Consider the following 18383-nt stretch of genomic DNA (forward strand, 5'->3'; position numbering starts at 1 on the left):
ATAATGTGAATGGTTAGTCCACAATAATAATAATAATAATAATCATAGTCCTCATATGTCACAGGTCATAATCAATAATCTAGTTTAGCCGTTTCTCCATCCGAAGACCGTCACTATAATAATCATAATCCTCATATGTCACAGGTCATAATCAATAATCTAGTTTAGCCGTTTCTCCATCCGAAGACCGTCACTATACCTATCTCAGACTGTAGTCCTTTCCCATGGACATGACTATCCGAATAGATTTAACCTCTGCAGAGGGTGTACTCTATACCCACGAGTAACGGATTTACTTAGTCCATCGGGACTAATCCCGCCTACGGTCTTTTAATTGAAAACACGCCTGACCTGCACACACCAGCTTAACTTACTAGTGTCTGGAATCACCCACGACACCTGTCAAGCAAAACTCTAAGTGGGGAGGCTACAACCTCGACGTAGCATGGGATCAAATTTATATCGCGCGCTCTAAGGGGTGCCCCCCTCTCGGTCCCAACCGGAAACACCCATGCCCCCGGACCAGGTGGCATGCCTACCGGAGGCCTCCGGTATCTTCCACCATGGCCTCTCTGTACGGTGTGTGCTAGGACGGGGTTGACAACTTACTGAACCGTACCCTACCTGCGGCAGGGACAAGTGGTAGTACGAAACAAGTATGGGGGTTACTGAACAAGACTCGACCTACGGCCGACTCAGGAGATCCAAGTATTCTCCATATGACAAATATATTTCCATTAACAGATAAAGTCACCACTCATCAAACCTCACCATGCCATACCAGACACACTCGTCTCGACGAGGAACTAGGGACAAGCTCGTGTCTACCCAAGACAGCGACTTTCCCGGCTTCCTTCCGGTATGCATGAAAAGCTCACCAGGATGATTACTATCACCAGCATATCCATTACTAACAGCAAAGAATCTCCATTGTGCACTCATGCGAATGATTTTTATCGTCACATAAAAATGACGTATGATCCAAATCAAGTGGTGTTGTAACCGTATCAAAACACCACACAAAAATATTATGCCAGAGTTCAGAATGCTTGCCTTCAGGTTGTGGAGAGGAAGTGTGCATTCCAAAACTTTTTGAAAGTTTTCTTCTCTCTCCATTTCCTATTTTGAAAAAAAATACCCAAATAACAAATATTTCAAACACAGTACAAAAAGTTGTCCTAAATATTTTTGAAATAAATCTTAAAATAAACTAGATGAAATTTGAGAGAGGTAGGAAAAAGAATCAACTCATTTGGAGTTTTCTTTTAAAAGATATAGCCAGTCAAAGTTCTGTTTTAAAAATAAAACAGAAAGAGAAAACGTTTCGGAGGGGCTTACGCTTTCTGTTTAGCGAAGACGTGTTTTGTGAAATACGCCTCCACTTAAAACACACGTCGGCGGGGCTGGGTCGCTGACAGTGGGTCCAGGAGGCCCACTGGTCAGGTTTGACCAGTCGCTTCTCCCTCCTCTTCCTCTGCCCGAACGGAGGCGGGACTCCGGCGATCGACGCCGGCGAACGGCGGCTCCTCGAGGGCACCTAAGGGTAGGGATGGAGCCGCCAGACCGGGGCGGTCCTCCCGGTGGTTGTTGGGTCGACGGTGGTGGAAGGAGTCGCCGGCGGCGAGCTCCGCAGCGGAGGGGGCTTCGGGTGGTTTGGGGGTTTCGAGCTACGGTGGTCCTTGGTCGAGTTTGAGAGGCTGGGCGGCTCCGCGAGGTCGAGGGGAGTGGTATGGTGGTACTAGATGGCCAAGGAAGGCTATGACTGCGACGGATTGAACCGGAGCGTGGCGGCGGCCGAACTGGCCGGAGACGGGGAAGAAAGCTTCCCGACGCCGATTGCTGGGTGTTGGGGGCACTAGGGGGATAGAACGAGGTTGCCTGAGTGCTAGGTTGATCTCGTGGTCCCCTTATATAGGCGCTCGAGGTCAGTCCCGCGGCGGCCGTGGATAAGAACGCCGGCGACCGTCGTTCTGTAGCTGCAGGGCGACGTGGCAGCGACGAGCGTGTGTCGACGAGCTTGTGGATGAGCTCGGGCTGTTCCAGGGGGCAGCTGGCGCGCGCGGGTGGCTTGGGCGGCGCCGTCCATGGCAGGAGCCCACTGCCGACGCCGGCGTGCCGCCAAGGGAGCCCTGACGGCGGCGCTGTAGGGCGCCAGGGGTGGCTTGGAGGGTTCTGGCGAGTGGGCGAGGGCAGGGCGTGGCTCTGCAGGCGAGTAAGGGCCAGGGGCGGGACGCGGCGAGGGCGGCAGTGCGACGCGGCGGCTCGGTGCGCGCGCGTGCAAAACGGGCGCTCTGGGCGCGCCCAGAGCGTGCACGCCAACTGTTCGGCCAAATGCCAAAGCGTGCCATAGGGCTTGGGTGAGGCTGGCAATTAGCAAACCTAGGTTAGGAGTAGCTAGGATCTTAGTGGACAATGTTACTGGGTTAGAGGATTAAGTACACAGTGCAACCTAAAACTCATGTCAAAACTGACTATGCACACCAAGTGTTCGACAGAATGCTAAGTGCATCTAGGCAACTCTTGGAGTGGCCAAAATCTCCATATCAGGGTCTATTTAGATGTAGGTGATGATGGCTAGATCATTTGGGCAAAACCAGAAACTTGCTAGTGTAAGTTTTGCAAAACTTCAGTTTTGGACAGAAAGAAAAAGGTCTCATTGCATGCACTTAAAATCCTCCAATGGGTCCACTCTCCTGGACTTAAGGGCTTTGCAGGGTGGTTTATGAGTAGGAAAAAGCTCAGGGTTACTGGAGCAAAATAAAATAGGGTTGCAGTACAAATCACTAAACTGGACCAGAATGAAAAAGAGGTTGATTCACTCAAATTTTTCAAAGAACGTCACTGGGTTTTAGCATAAAGTTGAATTATATGCATCTACTGACATCTCCAAACACTTGGAAGAATTTTTAAAGGAATATTTAAATAGGTTGTAGTGCAACAATACCTACTGGACCAGATCTGAAAAGTTGATGTAGAGCTCAAAATCTCGCATAACCAAAAGATATTTTTGCATAAAAGTGATGTGGAAACATCACATGACATCCCCAAATTTTGGTGAAATTTTTAAATGCATTTATCAAATGGTTGCAGTGCAAAAGAGGCTCCAATTTTATGAAAAGTCATTTTAAAAGAATAAAGCTCAGGTAAAGCAATTATGCAATTAAATCCACTGATAAAGAATTGTTTTATAGAGAGAGTATACAAGTCCAATAATACTTTTGGAAAGTTTCCACTTGAGGTAAAAACCCACAATATAAAAGAGAAGAGGGGTTCTGAAATCAAAAGATAAATCCAGACAAATGGAAAAGTTTAATTTCCTGACAAAATTTTAATTAATAAAACAAGGTCAAAATTTTGGGGTGTCACATAGAGCCCACCCACACCCAATCCTATATCTTCTCGTCTCTTTTAACAAACTCGATATTTGTGAACCAACCTATGGTTGAATTGGTTAAGAGGATAGTGATATCCTCAACCCACAAAAGTTCAAGTTCTGAACTTGAACACCGGTGCTCGCAATTTTCTGGTCAACTTATAGTTCCGATTAATAGTTCGTACTTAGATTTCAAAGTAAAATTGAAAAAACAATTATAATAGTTTTAGACTTGATGGTATGTGCTTTTTTAAAAATTAAAAAATAAATAGTACTATCAATAAATTTAAAGTAACAACAACGTCAAGCGGATTTGCTTGAATTAACAGCGGCATCAAGCAAAACCTATTTGTTTGTGTTAGGCAAGATTAGGATTGCTATCTTATCGATACCTTCTCACCCTTCCAATAGTCACATGATGTCACGACTCACGACTCACACGAACTATTCCTACAGCGAACGTTTGTTCCTACACTGAGGGCTCGTTTGGTAAGTCGAGATCCACCCGGGATCCGCTTAATTTCCCTAGGTAGAAAATCCCGATCTCAGCACACCAGGAGAATTTTCCCCATCTCTCCACCTATCCCCGATGGGATTTGCTTCCCTGGGAAATATTCCCCGGCCTACCAGATGAGCCCTGAAGGAGTTTAATTAGAACATCATCTACATGAATTCATTGCATTCCTTTAATTATACTATTTAATTAGATCATCTTTAATTTTTATTAGCCCACACAACCACCATATATGAAATGGCATTTCTTTAAGCTTTGTTCGATTAACCCACGTGGTTCAATTCCACTAGGGGATTAGGGCATCTCCATTGCTGGGCGCCTGCGTAGACGCTTATGAATAAAAAGATAATTCTCATAAAATAAGAAAGAAGCTTACCGCTTTCTAACCCGACGGCAAGCGCTAGCGAAGGACGCTAATTAATGGTAGAGTAGCAGAAAAACTGATCGCTACATGCATGGCTGTGGGAAAAAAAGCAAACGCCCGCCTCCAGCTTTTGCGTCGCTGCCAGGTTAGACGCTAGGATTTTGTAGTCCAACTGCCGATTGGGCAGGATATTTATCCTAGTGCCCAGGCTTAGTGCTCGGCGTTGTAGATGCCCTAAGGCGCCGAAGAGGAGGTCTCTAGGCACTCACTGCGATGAAATGTCGCAGACTCGCACATGGGACCTCCATGGACCGGGCCAAATAAGAGGAATGAGAGAGTGTTTTTAGATAAAGATATTGCTAAAAAGTTAGTCTTTTTTTAATAGTTTCCATTCTTCCATCGGTCACTTTTCGTTTTCTTCTTTTTTTCGTTTTTTCCATTTTTATTTTCTTTTTTTCTTTTTACCTTAATTTTCCATTGATTTTTCCTTTTCCTTTTTAGTTGAAACTTTAATTTCATCATTTCAAAAAAAATTGAAATGAAATATAAAGATTTTATTTTATTTTTCATAGATTAAAAAGGAAATGCTGATGAGTTTTAGAAAATATCTCTGAAAATTTAAAAATATTCATTAAGTTTTATATAAAATTTCAAGAATTTATTCATTGCATGAATTTGCAAAATTTTAATGAATTTAGAAAATTTTCCAGAATTTAAGAGTGTTCACAAGTTTTTTTTTTAAATAATGCGCATCTAGAAAAATCCACTTATTTTAAATGTTCAGATGATTTAAATAATTATTGATCATTTCAGAAAATTGTTCATGTTGATCATCCCTATTGTAAATTATCACATGGTAAGTATTTTATATGTTCTCTGCTTTGTTTACCTAAATCGCGCTCAAGTGACATCAGCATAAGCCGTTTTGCATTTGTCCTTTTTTTCATTTCCTTTTTCCTTTTCTTCTTTCACTTCCATTTTCCGTATGCGCTGATCAGGGTTATGGAATTGTAATTGTGCGTTGCCGATCACATGCGCATTTACATTTGCACGCCGAAAAGAAAAATGGAAACCCAATAAAAAGATGTGAAACGTGCACCAAGAAACGAAAACCCAGAAATTTCACTTGTATCTTCACATAAATCAGAGAATTATAGTGTTGAGAATTAGTTGATCATGCCAAGAGTTTTTCTTTTTAGGGATCTCAATAAGTATTAGCTCCGTTATGACATGGTTCTTCTTTGTTTGTAGGAGCCAAAGTCCACGCTTTGTGCTTCCTTGTTCTCCACATCCATAGGGATATATATACATATAGACATGTCAACGTACAAACTAAAACTCTTGTTTCTTAATCAAATTTGCAATCACTAGTTGTTGTTTTTTTTGCAACAACAAAAATACAATCCTTATTATTTGGTCCTTTTTAGAATTCGGGACACTAATTATTCGATGGGACTCCTCAAAAAAGGTATTCAACGTAGGGATGGCAATGGGTAGGGTATGGGCGGGTACAAGCTCCTTGCCCAAACCCATACCCATGGAAAATTTACATACCCACCCACTTCAATACCCGTGGGCATAAATTGGCACTCATGCCCATACCCATCGGGTATCCTATACCCAATGGGTATCCAGTGGGTACAATATATAACATTTTTTTTGTAAAGGTGGAGAAATGAGTTAAATTCAAGTGACGATGGGCGAGCAGTATAGCACTGACGTGGCCTCCTCTGATTGGTGGCCTCTTGGAGGCATCAAAGGAGTATAATCAGCCGTTGGTGGAATCCCAATGTAGTGGAAGGCGCTGGTGGGAATGGGGGATCGCTAGGTCGAGAGTTGGACAGCAGTTCGGTAGCGAAGGGTAAAGATTTCGTCTTTTTCAAGGAGTCGCATAAGACTTAGGATGAGTGGCAAGCAGGTGATAATGGGCCTATGAGCTATGGCCGCTTGAAGGAATACGAGATTTAGGATGGGCCACAAGATTTGGATGTTGACCTCACATGACATAAGACTTATTTTCATTTGTTAATGTTTTATGGGTATCCATTGGGTTTCCCATGGACATAATTTCAGACTCATGCCCTACCCGTATATTTTGCGGGTATGTATACCCATTATCCGTGGGTACAAAATCTCTCCAAGTCTTGCCCCATGCCCGTTGTTTTCGGGTAGGGTACCCATGGGCAAAACTGTCATCCCTAATTCGACGGGCCTCCGCACCCTGGATAATGTGGTCCGAGACACATCTTTGCGTGCGTGCTGATCTCTCTAGCCATATCTATTCTACGTTGACGCTGATGATCCTCATGTCTCAAGCAAGGAGAACATGCCGATTTTCTTTGTTCCTCGCTTCATGTTTTTCCATGGATGTTCCCACACGAGCTGCATATATAGACACCAGACTGATTCGCAGGCCTGCAATTAACAAGTTGCTTTTCCTGCGACTGCTCACCGATTAGTCGTCGATGATCATCCCAGAGGCAAAGAGGCAAGATTTCCTATCCGGCCGTGCGGCAAGAGGCAAGCACGCCGCAGCATCCCGGTGCAAGATTCCTGCCGCGCAGACAAGGCAAAGCGGTGTACGCGTGTCCCCGTGCCAACTCCGGCCCCCGGACACATGCAGCAGCCCGATTCCGATTCCGATTCCTGTAGTGTGCACGCGTGCATGCACGGCTTAACCAACCAGGGATACAATCCACGGCTGATGACGCGACCTTGTCATTTCCAATCCAAGAAGTGGGATGACACTGTGGCGAATTGAGTGCCCGTGTGGTCGTCTTAAGCTGGAGTGGTAGCTACTCCTTCCCGTACGTGGCATCACTGTTGGCGTACTGTACGTTTGATGATTGAACAGGCATATGCACGGAAAAGGCACGAACCTGCCATCAATTTGACACCCAGGCGACTTCATGCCAGTGCTGGTACCATGCACGCACAGTACAAGAGTAGTAGTAGAGTACTACGCAAAAACTCGTAGTGGTACAAAAAGGCTCGTGTTCAAGATGTGACCGACACTCTTACTGCTCCCAATCTACTATGTACCACTACTACCGTGATAATTGACAAACCTTATGCCTAGAGGAGTAGAGAGTCTGAGGGGCTGTTTGGTTCCTATCCACACCTTGCCACACTTTGCCACATCTAACCTTAGGCAAGTTTGACCAAGATATGTAGGTGTTTGGATCTAGCCACACGTAAGGCAAGATTTTTTTTATAAGCAGTGAACCCCACATGTCATAGACAAAAAAAATGTAGCAAGATTCCCTTAGGCAAGTTAAAATGTGGCTAAAAATTTAAGCAACTCAACTAAGGCAAGTGTGGCAAGTGTGACAAAAATCATATGGCAATATATGACAATGATAGTCACAATCCAAACAACCCCTGAAAGCCCCGAATACAAAACACTAGCAGATCACAAAATAATAGATACTGCTCGAGAGATGTTGTAGCTCGACACCATGAAAACGGAGGAAAAAAGGCCGGCCGGCCGGCTTGAAATTCGAGACGAGAATTTGTTATTCAGCGAGGCCCGTGCAACGCCGACAGGCTCCTCGACGTGCCTCGCAAACCCATGCGCTGTTTGCTGGTCCGTCTAGGCCCAGACGATATACGATATTAAACCTGGAACAGGGTTTCGGTTCAGAGCACCGAGGAGCGAGACTCGACTCGACGCGACTAGAGTCGCACCGTCGAAATAGTACTCCATGCACTGCATGTCGCGTCCCAACCAAAGGTTGTTGCCACGTTCAGTCTTCATTGTGATCTCGACTCTCGAGCGCCCGCCGCTGCCCTCCCAGGCTCCCAGCACGAAGCTTCCCAGCTCGTGTTTTTTCTATGCACCAACCAAGCGTAGCCCGTGTCGCCGGGAACCGCGATGCGGCAGCGCCGGTGCGCGCGGACTACGGGGGCCGCACGCGCGCGTCGGTGATTCCCCTGTCTGGTCTCCTCGACCGATCAATGATCAGCCGATCACGTATCGCAAATATTTGGATTTGGGCGATGATCTTGTCATGGATAAAACTGGATAGAGAGAGAGCCCAACGACCAGCACTAGCTAGCTACGCCTGCACGGATTAGATTTGCAGCACGAGTGGTGCATGCATAATGCTGCTGGCAGTAGGAGAGGATGAGGTCAACTCCACCGCGCGATCCCAAACGGACGTCCATTTTATCCAGTTTCTGTCCGTTTGGGTAGGGCAACGTGGTCGTGTCCGGGCGTGTCCTGGAATGCGGTGGCCGTGCGCCCAGCGCGCGGCCATATCCGTTTGCCCCATCCTGTCCGTCGGGGCCAAAAATGCCCATATTTTCATCAAAACTAGTTTTTCAACCCAAATATTTGTCAGAAAATTAAAATATTTTTACAACCCAATTGAAATTGTCTTTAATAAAATAGTTTTACAACCAAATCAAAATTGTCTTGACTGAACATAAAATGGACCAATAGATCTATTGGTTGCCAATGTGATCCCACACGTGCTCAACCAGTCATTTTGAAGATTCAAATGAGTGTGCCAATCACGCATCTCACGGTGGAATTGGGCAAACTGTTCAAATGTGGCCGGGTCTTGGTGCAGGGGCTCAATATTTTCAACTTGATAATCAAATCCTTGGTCGAAGATACTCTCATCACGCTCGTCCTCGACGATCATGTTGTGCATGATCACACAAGCAGTCATCATCTCCCAAAGCTTCCTTTCATCCCATGACAGTGCAGAGTTTCGAACGATACCCCACATGGATTGAAGCACACCAAAAGCACGTTCCACATCCTTTCTAACACTCTCTTGCATTTGGGCAAATCTCTTTCTCTTCTCACCTTGGGGTTTTGAGATTGTCTTCACAAAAGTTGACCACTGAGGATATATACCATCTGCTAGATAGTATCCCTTGTTGTACTGTTGGCCGTTGATCTCAAAGTTGACAGGTGGGGAGTGGCCTTCTGCAAGCCTCGCGAAGACTGGAGAACGCTGCAGCACGTTGATATCATTGTGAGAACCTGCCATGCCGAAGAAAGAACGCCATATCCAAAGATCCTGCGATGCCACCGCTTCTAATATGACGGTGCACCCGTTGACATGCCCCTTATACTGGCCCTGCCGGCAAATGGACAGTTATTCCACTCCCAGTGCATACAATCTATGCTGCCAAGCATGCCTGGAAAGCCTCTAGCTGCGTTGGTCGCCAACAATCTTTCTGTATCAGCGGCAGTTGGCTGCCTCAAGTACTCTGGGCCAAACACCTCGATCACAGCCTGGCAAAACTTGTACATTAACATCAGACATGTTGTCTCACTCATACGCACATACTCATCCACCAGATCGCCTGGAATTCCATATGCAAGCATGCGGATGGCCGCGGTGCATTTCTAATAAGAGGAGAATCCAAGCTTGCCAAGGGCATCCGTCTTTCACTCGAAGTATGGGTCATGAGCAACCACTCCCTCTCGGATACGATTGAACACATGCCTTGCCATTCGAAAACGGCGACGGAATTTATCCGGCTTGAAGAGCGGGGTGTTGGCAAAGTAATCAGCATAGAGCAGGGTGTGGCCTCTCTCCCTGTTGCGGTTCAAGTTGGGAGCACGGCCAGGGACTGACCCCCTGTACCGAGGAAGCTGCCGTTGAATGTGGTCGTGAACGACCAGTACAGCCACCACAAGATCTTCATCATCCGACGACGAATCGTCCGATAAACAAAGGAAGTGATGGAAGAAAAACTCGTCTCCACTGTCCATACCTTTGTGGGCAAAATGCCGAACACCTTGCGGTCGTGGTGGCGAAGAGGCCGCGATGATCACCTCGACGCAGCAGGGGTGGTTGCCGGCCGGCTACTGGCTGCTCTGGAGCTCTCGTCGGAAGCTGCCGAGGCCGCTGTGGTACGTCGCCGGCGGTCGTGTCCCCTCTGCGACCGGCAAAGACGGCGACGGCCAAACCTCCGATCGACGGCCAAAACTACGGCCAAAGCGCGGGCGTGGTGGCGGCCATGTCGAGACGTGGTTTGGTAGGGACGGCCGGGGGCTGCGCGTGAGGAGGCGGCCGGAGAATAGCGGCGGCGCCGGCGGCGGGGCAGGGCGGGAGAGGGAGGGTGGAAGCGTTGGGAGCGGAGGGACTGCTAGTGTCCCCGACAGGCGGGCCAGGGGGATAAGGGCGTGTGTCCAGGCCCTCCGCACGCGTCCGTTTCACCTCAAACCGAGCGTAAGTTTAGGCCGGGATGGATCGAAAACGGACGGAATCCGGACATTTGTCCGTTTGAGACCGCGCGCTGGGCCGCACTATTCGTCCGTTTTATTTCAAACGGACGGGGCCAGACATGATAGAGTCACGCGGTGGAGTTGGCCTGAGAGATCACTATCTTCCGCGGCCAAAAGAAAGAAAGGGCGGAGGAGAAGAAAGGAAGATCCCGTTAGGTGGGTCAGCGTCGGAGGACCGCGACGGACCGCGTGCGTGATGCCAAGGCAGGCAGGTGCTTTCCGTGTTCGTGTTTATGGCGTGCGGGGGATGGCTTTGCCTGGATTCGGAGCTCCGTCCGGCCTCGTGGGTTGCATGGCTGCGACTGCCAACGCAGGATTGCTCTGCTACTGTGCGTCGGCGGACGGCGGTCGCCGGGTCGTGCTGCCACTGTGCTGAACCCGGGGTCGGTCCGGGGGAATCGTACTGTGTCTCGTCAACAGTGCGCAGGTTGCTTCAATGCCCCGCCTGTTGAGAAGGCGCGTGCGTGGCCGGGCCGGAACGTAGTTTGGTGCCCTTCTTTTTCTTTGATGTTCCGCTAGTGTTCCGAGCTTATTTTTTTTAAATCTCACAAAGTTTTTTCTAAAGTTTTATTTTTTTGCGAGAAAAACTTTCAATCTATTCATCTTCAATCATGATAGTACAACGAACACTAGAAATAATAAAAATTACATCCAGATCCGTCGACCACCTAGCGACGACTACAAGCACTGAAGCGAGCGGAAGACGCGCCGCTGTCATCGCCCCTCCCTCGCCGGAGCCGGGCAAACCTTGCTGTAGTACACAGTCGGGAAGTCGTCGTGCTAAGGTCCCATAGAACCAACACACCAGAACATGACGAAAACAAGATCATTACGGCGTCACAATGTATACATGGACGAAAACAAGATCGCCGGGCCGACCTAACCAAACATGACGGCCGAACCATAAAGCTCTGTATCATTTATACGGTCAAAATATACCATTCCGTGCAATTGGTCAGGACCGCCCGCTCCGGCCAGACCTGTCCCAGCCAACCCCTTTGTTCTGTTTATGGACATGAAGCCGCCCAATGGTTCAATATCAAGTGGCCTCATGTCCCACCGGGCAACATGATCTAACCCATTCTAATATTAGATTGCACAAAAACTTTGAAATTTTCTCAAAAAAAGGAAGTGTTTGGGGGGGGGGGGGGGGGGCGCATGAAGCGGTCATCAAGGAAATAGCAACTCTTCGATCTTATTTTACCCATATGTAATTTCTCCATGAGAAAAGAGACTCTAATTATGAAGCTCACAACTCAGCTAGGTTTGTATCATCTTTAGTAAGTTAAGATATTTAAAATTTATTTGTTCGAAGGGAAAAGAAACATCTGCAGCTACGTTTCTGTTTTCTACCATGAATCGTTTGCAAAACCAGCCTTGAGTTAATAGTTTGAAATTTTCATATAAGCACAAGGGTAGCAACCTTGCAAAGACATGTACATTGCAACGACAGTAACCTGGGGCAACAAATTTTGAGTCGACCCGCTGTTCCGATGGGCTGATCATGATCGGCTCTCCTAGCCCAATTTTTTATGAAGCCGACTAGAAGACCCGCCGGCCTTGAAACTATTGGTCGGACCAGTGTCTCAATGGCTAATGTTGGCACATTCCATACCAAGTCCGTCCCGTAGGGTGACGGTTGGGGTCCTGTCCGAGATTTCCGAAGGCGATTGCCAAGGCGATCGCGATCGGGTCCTCCCCGCCTAGGGTTCGCCGTGATCAGCCGCCGCCTAGTTCTTTCTGTCTCCATCGGGGTCGCGTTCCTTCATCCACATCCGAGTCCCTTCCACCATAGTCCTTCTGCGCGCTTCCCTAGGGTGCGTGGTCGTAAAACACCTGAATCTAGGAGGAGGGCAGGGGGTGTGTGTGGGGGGAAGGAGTCATGGAGGGAGTGGCTGGGATGATGAGGGGGTTGAAGCTGTCGGAGGAGGAGAAGAAAGGAGTCAAGATCAGGGGCGCGGCAAAGGAGAAGGGGAAGGGTGTGGGTGCACAGGCGGTTGGCAAGATCTTCTCGGAGAGATTGGCGCACCCAGATGCCATCTCGCTGTCTCTTGGGAAAGTTTGGTGTCCGATCAAGGGAATAGATTGTAAGGAGGTGGGGGAAAACCGTTTTGTCTTCACGTTCTTACAAGAATCAGGGAAGCGGAAGGCTATTGAGAACGGGCCATGGATGTTTGATAATGACCTTGTGGTGGTGGAGGAGTTTGACCCCTGCAAGAGGCTGGATGACTATGAATTCAACAACATACCAGTTTGGGTCAGGGTGTATAACCTTCCGTTAGGTATGATGAACGTGGATTCAGCGGAGGACATTGGCAACATCATTGGCCAGTTTGTAGAAGCTGATACGGGGGTGGATGGCAATGCGATCGGGAAGTTCATGAGGATTAAAATAAGGATGAGGATCGATAAACCTATCATGAGGGGTTTTACACTTGAGTACAAGGACGAGCAGAAACAAAGGAAGGAGATGAGGATGACAGAGGAAGAAGAGGAGAATGGGTGGTGCAGGTTCGAGTATGAATTCCTTCCGGACTTTTGTTATACGTGTGGAAGACTCGGACACACTGCGAAGGACTGTGAGATCAAGCTTAAGAAAGGGGAGGCCCAACAGTTTGGGAGATGGCTTAAGGCGGATATGGGAAGTCGAAGAGGGGCGGGAGATGATGGTGTGTGGAGGAGAGGAAGCAGGGACTATGAGGGTAGGAGGAACTACGGGTACAGTCGATCAAGCGGGAGGACGGGAAGTGGTAGCGACGGATTGTCATGGAGGAAGGAGGGGGCTCGTTTAAGTGGTGCAAGTTCAGGAGGTACGGAAAAGGGAGAAGAAGTTACAAGCCCAGCTAAAAACAAACAACCGCTGGATCGCTCAGGTAATCCTAGGAGGCTGTTGCTCGGCACTGGTTCAGAGCCTGAGAAGGGGGGTGAAGAAAAGGGTATAGACGCTAGTGGTTCAGAAGGGAGAATGGACGGGGAAAGAGGAGAGAAGCTAGGTACTGCAGTGGCGGGGGAAGTTTTGGTTGCCCAGGTGCATAAGGATAAACATACCAAGGAGGGTGGATCAGTGAGTAGGATCAATGGCAAAAACCCTAATGGCAAGAAGTATAAGAGGGTGGAGAGGACACATGGGGATCCACACCCAGTTATACAGCGTGAGAAGATCCTGGGTCAGAAGAGAAGCGAGCTAACCACTGATGAAGAGAAGGAAGCTAAGAAGGGTAGGACTGGGGTAATTGAGGACGTAGGAGAAGTTCAGGAGGTGTTGAAGGGTGTGCAGACCAACAATGCAACTACATCGGCCGGGCTGCAGGAGCAGCCCCGCCGGGAGCAATGAAACTAGTCAGCTGGAACTGCCGGGGGCTTGGGAATGGCCCGGCAGTTCAAAGCCTCCTCGACATGGGGAGAGTGGAGGAGCCCGATGTACTTTTTATTTCTGAAACGAGAATGACACATCAAGAGTTAGACAGATTCAGGTGGTCGCTGGGTCTGACCCAGATGCTTGCTTGGGACTCAGTTGGGAGGAGTAGGGGGATTGCATTATTCTGGAGAAGAGGTTTGGACCTGTCCCTACGCTCGTATGGTAGGAGGCATATAGACGTTGATGTGAAGGAGGAGAATGGGATGATCTGGAGGATGACAGGGGTGTATGGAGAGTCGGCTGCAGATCGGAAGAAGGAGACATGGCGTACAATAAAACTGCTAGGGCAGCAGCATCAGCATGGGAGGCCATGGATATGCTTAGGTGATTTCAACGAAATTCTATCTAACGATGAGAAGTTGGGAGGTGTTCCTCGGTCCCAAGCTTGCTTGGACAGCTTTAGAGCGAGTTTGGAAAGTTGTGGGCTGTGTGATATCGGCTTTACGGGGGATAAGTTCACCTGGAGGAATCACAGTCAGGAGATGGATATATATATTTGTGAGAGACTTGATCGTGCAACTGCCAATGCCAAGTGGTGCGAAATATTCCCGGACTTTGAGGTGGTCAACGGAAACCCTCGACACTCAGATCACAGACCAATAATTGTTAATACTTCAGGTGACAGTACGGCGATCGGAAGGGGCGACAGGGGGTTTCAGTTTGAAGCGTGGTGGTTGCAAGAAGAGGGTTGCAGTGAGGAGATACAAGGTGCGTGGGAGGAAAGCTGGTTGGAACGGGAGGGAGGAGTAGCAGAAGCTATGAAGAGGGTGGCAGGAAGGATTCGTAAATGGCATAAGGATGTTGTTGGGGAGTTAGAAGGGAGGTTGTGGAAAGCACGCACAGAGCTCGAAAGGTGTATGCGAGCACCAATTTCAGAGCAGAAGGTGAGAGAAGAGGCGAAGCTCAGAGGGGTAGTGCGTGACCTAGAGGAGAAGAAGAATACAAAGGCAAAGCAGAGATCCCACATTACGTGGTTGAAGAAGGGCAATAGGAGTACTCGTTACTTTATGGCTGTGGTGGCGGCCAAGAAGAAACGTAATAGGGTGAAAATGCTGAAGAAGGAGGACGGATCGGAGGTGAAGGAGGGGCCGGAGCTAACTAACTATGTGTGTTCTTTTTTCCAGGAACTCTTTACCACAAGTGCAGGCGATCGCGTGCCCGAGCTGTTAAACAAAGTGGAGCCGCGGGTCACTAGTCCCATGCTAGCGGTTCTGAATGCAGAATTCACAAGAGAAGAGATCAAAGCCGCTCTCGACCACATAGGAGATTTGAAGGCACCAGGGCCGGACGGGATGCCGTCCATCGTCTACAAGAAGAATTGGCATTTTATGGGTGATCATATCGTGGAGGAGGTTTTGGCTGTGTTGAATGGGGGTGATATACCTGCAGGGTGGAATGACACTCAGGTTGTGTTGATACCCAAAGTTAAGAGCCCAACCAGAATAAAGGATCTTCGTCCAATCTCTCTGTGCAATGTTTTGTACAAGCTCATATCAAAGGTAGTAGCGAACCGTCTCAAACTCATCATTCCGGAGCTTATTTCCGAAAACCAAAGTGCATTTGTACCTGGAAGGCTAATCACTGATAATGTTCTGATCGCTTATGAGTTGTCACACTTCTTGTTGAATAAGAGGAAAGGAAAAGAGGGAGTTGCGGCCGTCAAGGCCTACATGAGTAAAGCCTATGACCGCGTCGAATGGAGTTTCTTGCAGGCCATGCTTGAGAGGCTTGGGTTTGGTACAGCATGGATCGCACTCATCATGAAGTGTGTTACTTCAGTTAGATATCAAGTCAGGGTTAACGGGGAACTAACCGACCAATTTACCCCTTCACGAGGCTTGCGGCAGGGTGACCCTCTGTCCCCGTATCTCTTTGTTATCTGCGCGGAAGGTTTGTCAGCATTGTTGCATCATGCGGAGAGGAATGGAATTATCAGTGGGGTGAAGATCTGTCAGAATGCACCGGCTATCTCACATCTGCTGTTTGCAGACGACTCAGTTATGCTGCTGAAAGCAAACCAAGAGGAGGCCACAGCGTTAAGAGAGATCTTGAACCTATATGAGAATTGCTCGGGTCAGTGCATCAACTTGGAAAAATCTGCGGTCATGTTTAGTCCAAACACTTCGGTGGATGCAAGAAATGGAGTGAAAGCTGCTCTCCAGATCCATAGCGAATCATGGAATGATAAGTACCTGGGCCTTCCGGTGCACGTGGGTAAATCCAGAAAGAAAGCCTTTGGATATCTCAAAGGAGCTATGGCTGGGCGTGTGTATGGATGGAAAGAGAAACTCATTGCTAAAGTTGGCAAGGAAACATTAGTGACGACAGTAGCCCAAGCGATACCCACCTTTGCCATGTCTTGTTTTGATCTTACCAAAACTTTCTGTCAGGAACTAAGTTCACTTATCGGAACCTACTGGTGGAGTCAACAAGATAAGGAGAATACAGTTCACTGGCTTAGCTGGGAGAAATTAATCAAACCAAAAGCCAAAGGGGGACTTGGCTTCCGAGACATGTACAGCTTCAATATGGCCATGTTGTCGCGGCAAGCTTGGAGGCTAATACAAAACCCAAACACCCTGTGTGGTCGAGTTCTCAAGGCTCGATACTTTCCTCACTGCCACTTGCTGGAAGCAGAAGCTAAGGATGGTTTTTCCTATGCCTGGCGGAGCATGTTGAAGGGGCTGGATCTTGTTAGGGAGGGATATATTTGGCGCATTGGAGATGGAGCTTCTGTCAAAATCTGGACGGACCCTTGGATTCCAAGGCCTTGGTCGCGGACAGTGATAACCCCTCGCGGGAATAATATTCTCCAATACGTGCATGAGCTTATTGATCCGGCAACCGGACAGTGGGATGAAAGGCTAGTGAGGGATACCTTTTGGCCAGATGATGTGCGTCATATCCTGCAGATGCCTCTAAGGGATGGAATTCAGGATTTTATCGCTTGGCAGTTCGAGCCCAAGGGAGAACACACGGTGAAAAGTGCGTATAAACTGCATGTTGAGCTGCAGAAAGTAAGCACGACTGGCGGTGTGGGCACAAGTTCTCATGCGGTAGGCAATCTAAACAGATGTGATGACAATTCATGGAAGAGGATTTGGAAGTTGTCGTGTCCCAGGAATGTTCAAATGTTTGTCTGGAGAATTAAGCACAACTCACTTGCGCTATTGACTAATATGCAACGGAGGGGACTCAAGGTGGGAAGTACAAAATGCTTCTTCTGTGGCAAATCTGATGAAGATGGTGCTCATCTGTTTGTCAAATGTATAAAGGTAAAGGAGGTTTGGAGAGAGTTAGCTCTGGAGCAACAGAGAATGGACCTAGAACGCATCACGAACGAGCATGCTATGCTAGAGTATCTTTGGGGTCTGGAGGAAGGAAAACGTATGCATGTGTTCACCTTCTGGTGGATGTGGTGGAGCAACAGAAATAAGCTTAGGAAGGGAGAGAATCCGCTAGCACCTGCTGTTGTGGCTCGCCGAGCACGTAGCTCCGTCCTGGAATATATGCAAGCCTACCTTCCGAAGACTAAAACTGTTTCTGCTGAGAAGTGGAAACCACCAGCCGAAGGAGTACTTAAATTCAATCTGGATGGGTCGTTCATCCCCGGTGAAAACTATGTGAGTTGGGGTGTTGTCGCTCGCACCTCTGAAGGTGTTCTAGTCGCTGCTCGAGCGGGCAGACAGGAGAATGCTGGGGATCCTTTTGTAGCTGAAGTGATTGCTATGTCAAATGCTGTTGCACTCGCCGTGGACCTAGGAGTAGTTCAACCTGAATTTGAAACAGACTCACAGCTGTTGGCCGAGGCACTGGATCTCCGGAGGGTTGACTCATCGCCGTATGCAGCCATCATTGAGGACACCAAGTTTCAACTGAAGATGTGGTTCTCTAGATTTGTCGTTGCGGTGTGTCGCCGGAGTGCAAACTCAGTTGCACATGAACTGGCCATTGTTGGCCGTATGTACCCAGCGAACCACTATGTGGAGTTTGAGTCTGATGTTCCAGCCCATGTGGCTGTATGTGCCTCGGGTGATTTACCTCGGCATCGTTAAGTAATAAAGCTATGCTTTGCCCTAAAAAAAGATAATGTTGGCACATTCCCATCGTGAGCAATTGGTTGTATTTTAACTTGCATTTGTAGGAAGAGTCAACACGTAAAACAACATTGTCGGTACCAAAACCGGCAGATCTCGGATAGGGGGTTCCAAGTTGTGGATCTAGGAACGATGATAACATGAGAGGAAGGGCACCATGTTTACCCAGGTTCGGGCCCTCCTTAAAAGGTAAAACCCAGGGCCGTCTCCAAAAATTCGGGGCCCCGGGCGAAAACCAAAACGTGGCCCAAAATTTTGACAATTCACATAAAGGAATAATTAATATGTGTAAAGAATACTATCACTTTATTATATAATTTCAAGTCTGCTTTATTTCTACCTTATTTAGGCATATTTCAACACTATT

At 47.9% G+C, this 18383-nt stretch overlaps 2 protein-coding genes across 2 annotated transcripts; one reads left to right on the forward strand and one right to left on the reverse strand.

Moving 5' to 3' along the window:
• Window positions 1-8657: 8657 nt before the first annotated feature.
• Window positions 8658-9595, reverse strand: LOC123497226 (uncharacterized). The gene is made up of 2 exons (XM_045233565.1): window positions 9340-9595; window positions 8658-9247 (listed from the first exon to the last, which is right to left on the reverse strand). The coding sequence occupies exons 1-2, from the start codon at window positions 9593-9595 to the stop codon at window positions 8658-8660; spliced, it is 846 nt and encodes a 281-aa protein (XP_045089500.1).
• Window positions 9596-13831: 4236 nt separating this feature from the next.
• Window positions 13832-17974, forward strand: LOC141041168 (uncharacterized). The gene has a single exon (XM_073507284.1). The coding sequence runs from the start codon at window positions 13832-13834 to the stop codon at window positions 17972-17974; it is 4143 nt and encodes a 1380-aa protein (XP_073363385.1).
• Window positions 17975-18383: the final 409 nt, after the last annotated feature.

Source organism: Aegilops tauschii, chromosome 2 (assembly GCF_002575655.3).
Source record: "Aegilops tauschii subsp. strangulata cultivar AL8/78 chromosome 2, Aet v6.0, whole genome shotgun sequence".
Lineage (NCBI taxonomy): Eukaryota > Viridiplantae > Streptophyta > Magnoliopsida > Poales > Poaceae > Aegilops > Aegilops tauschii.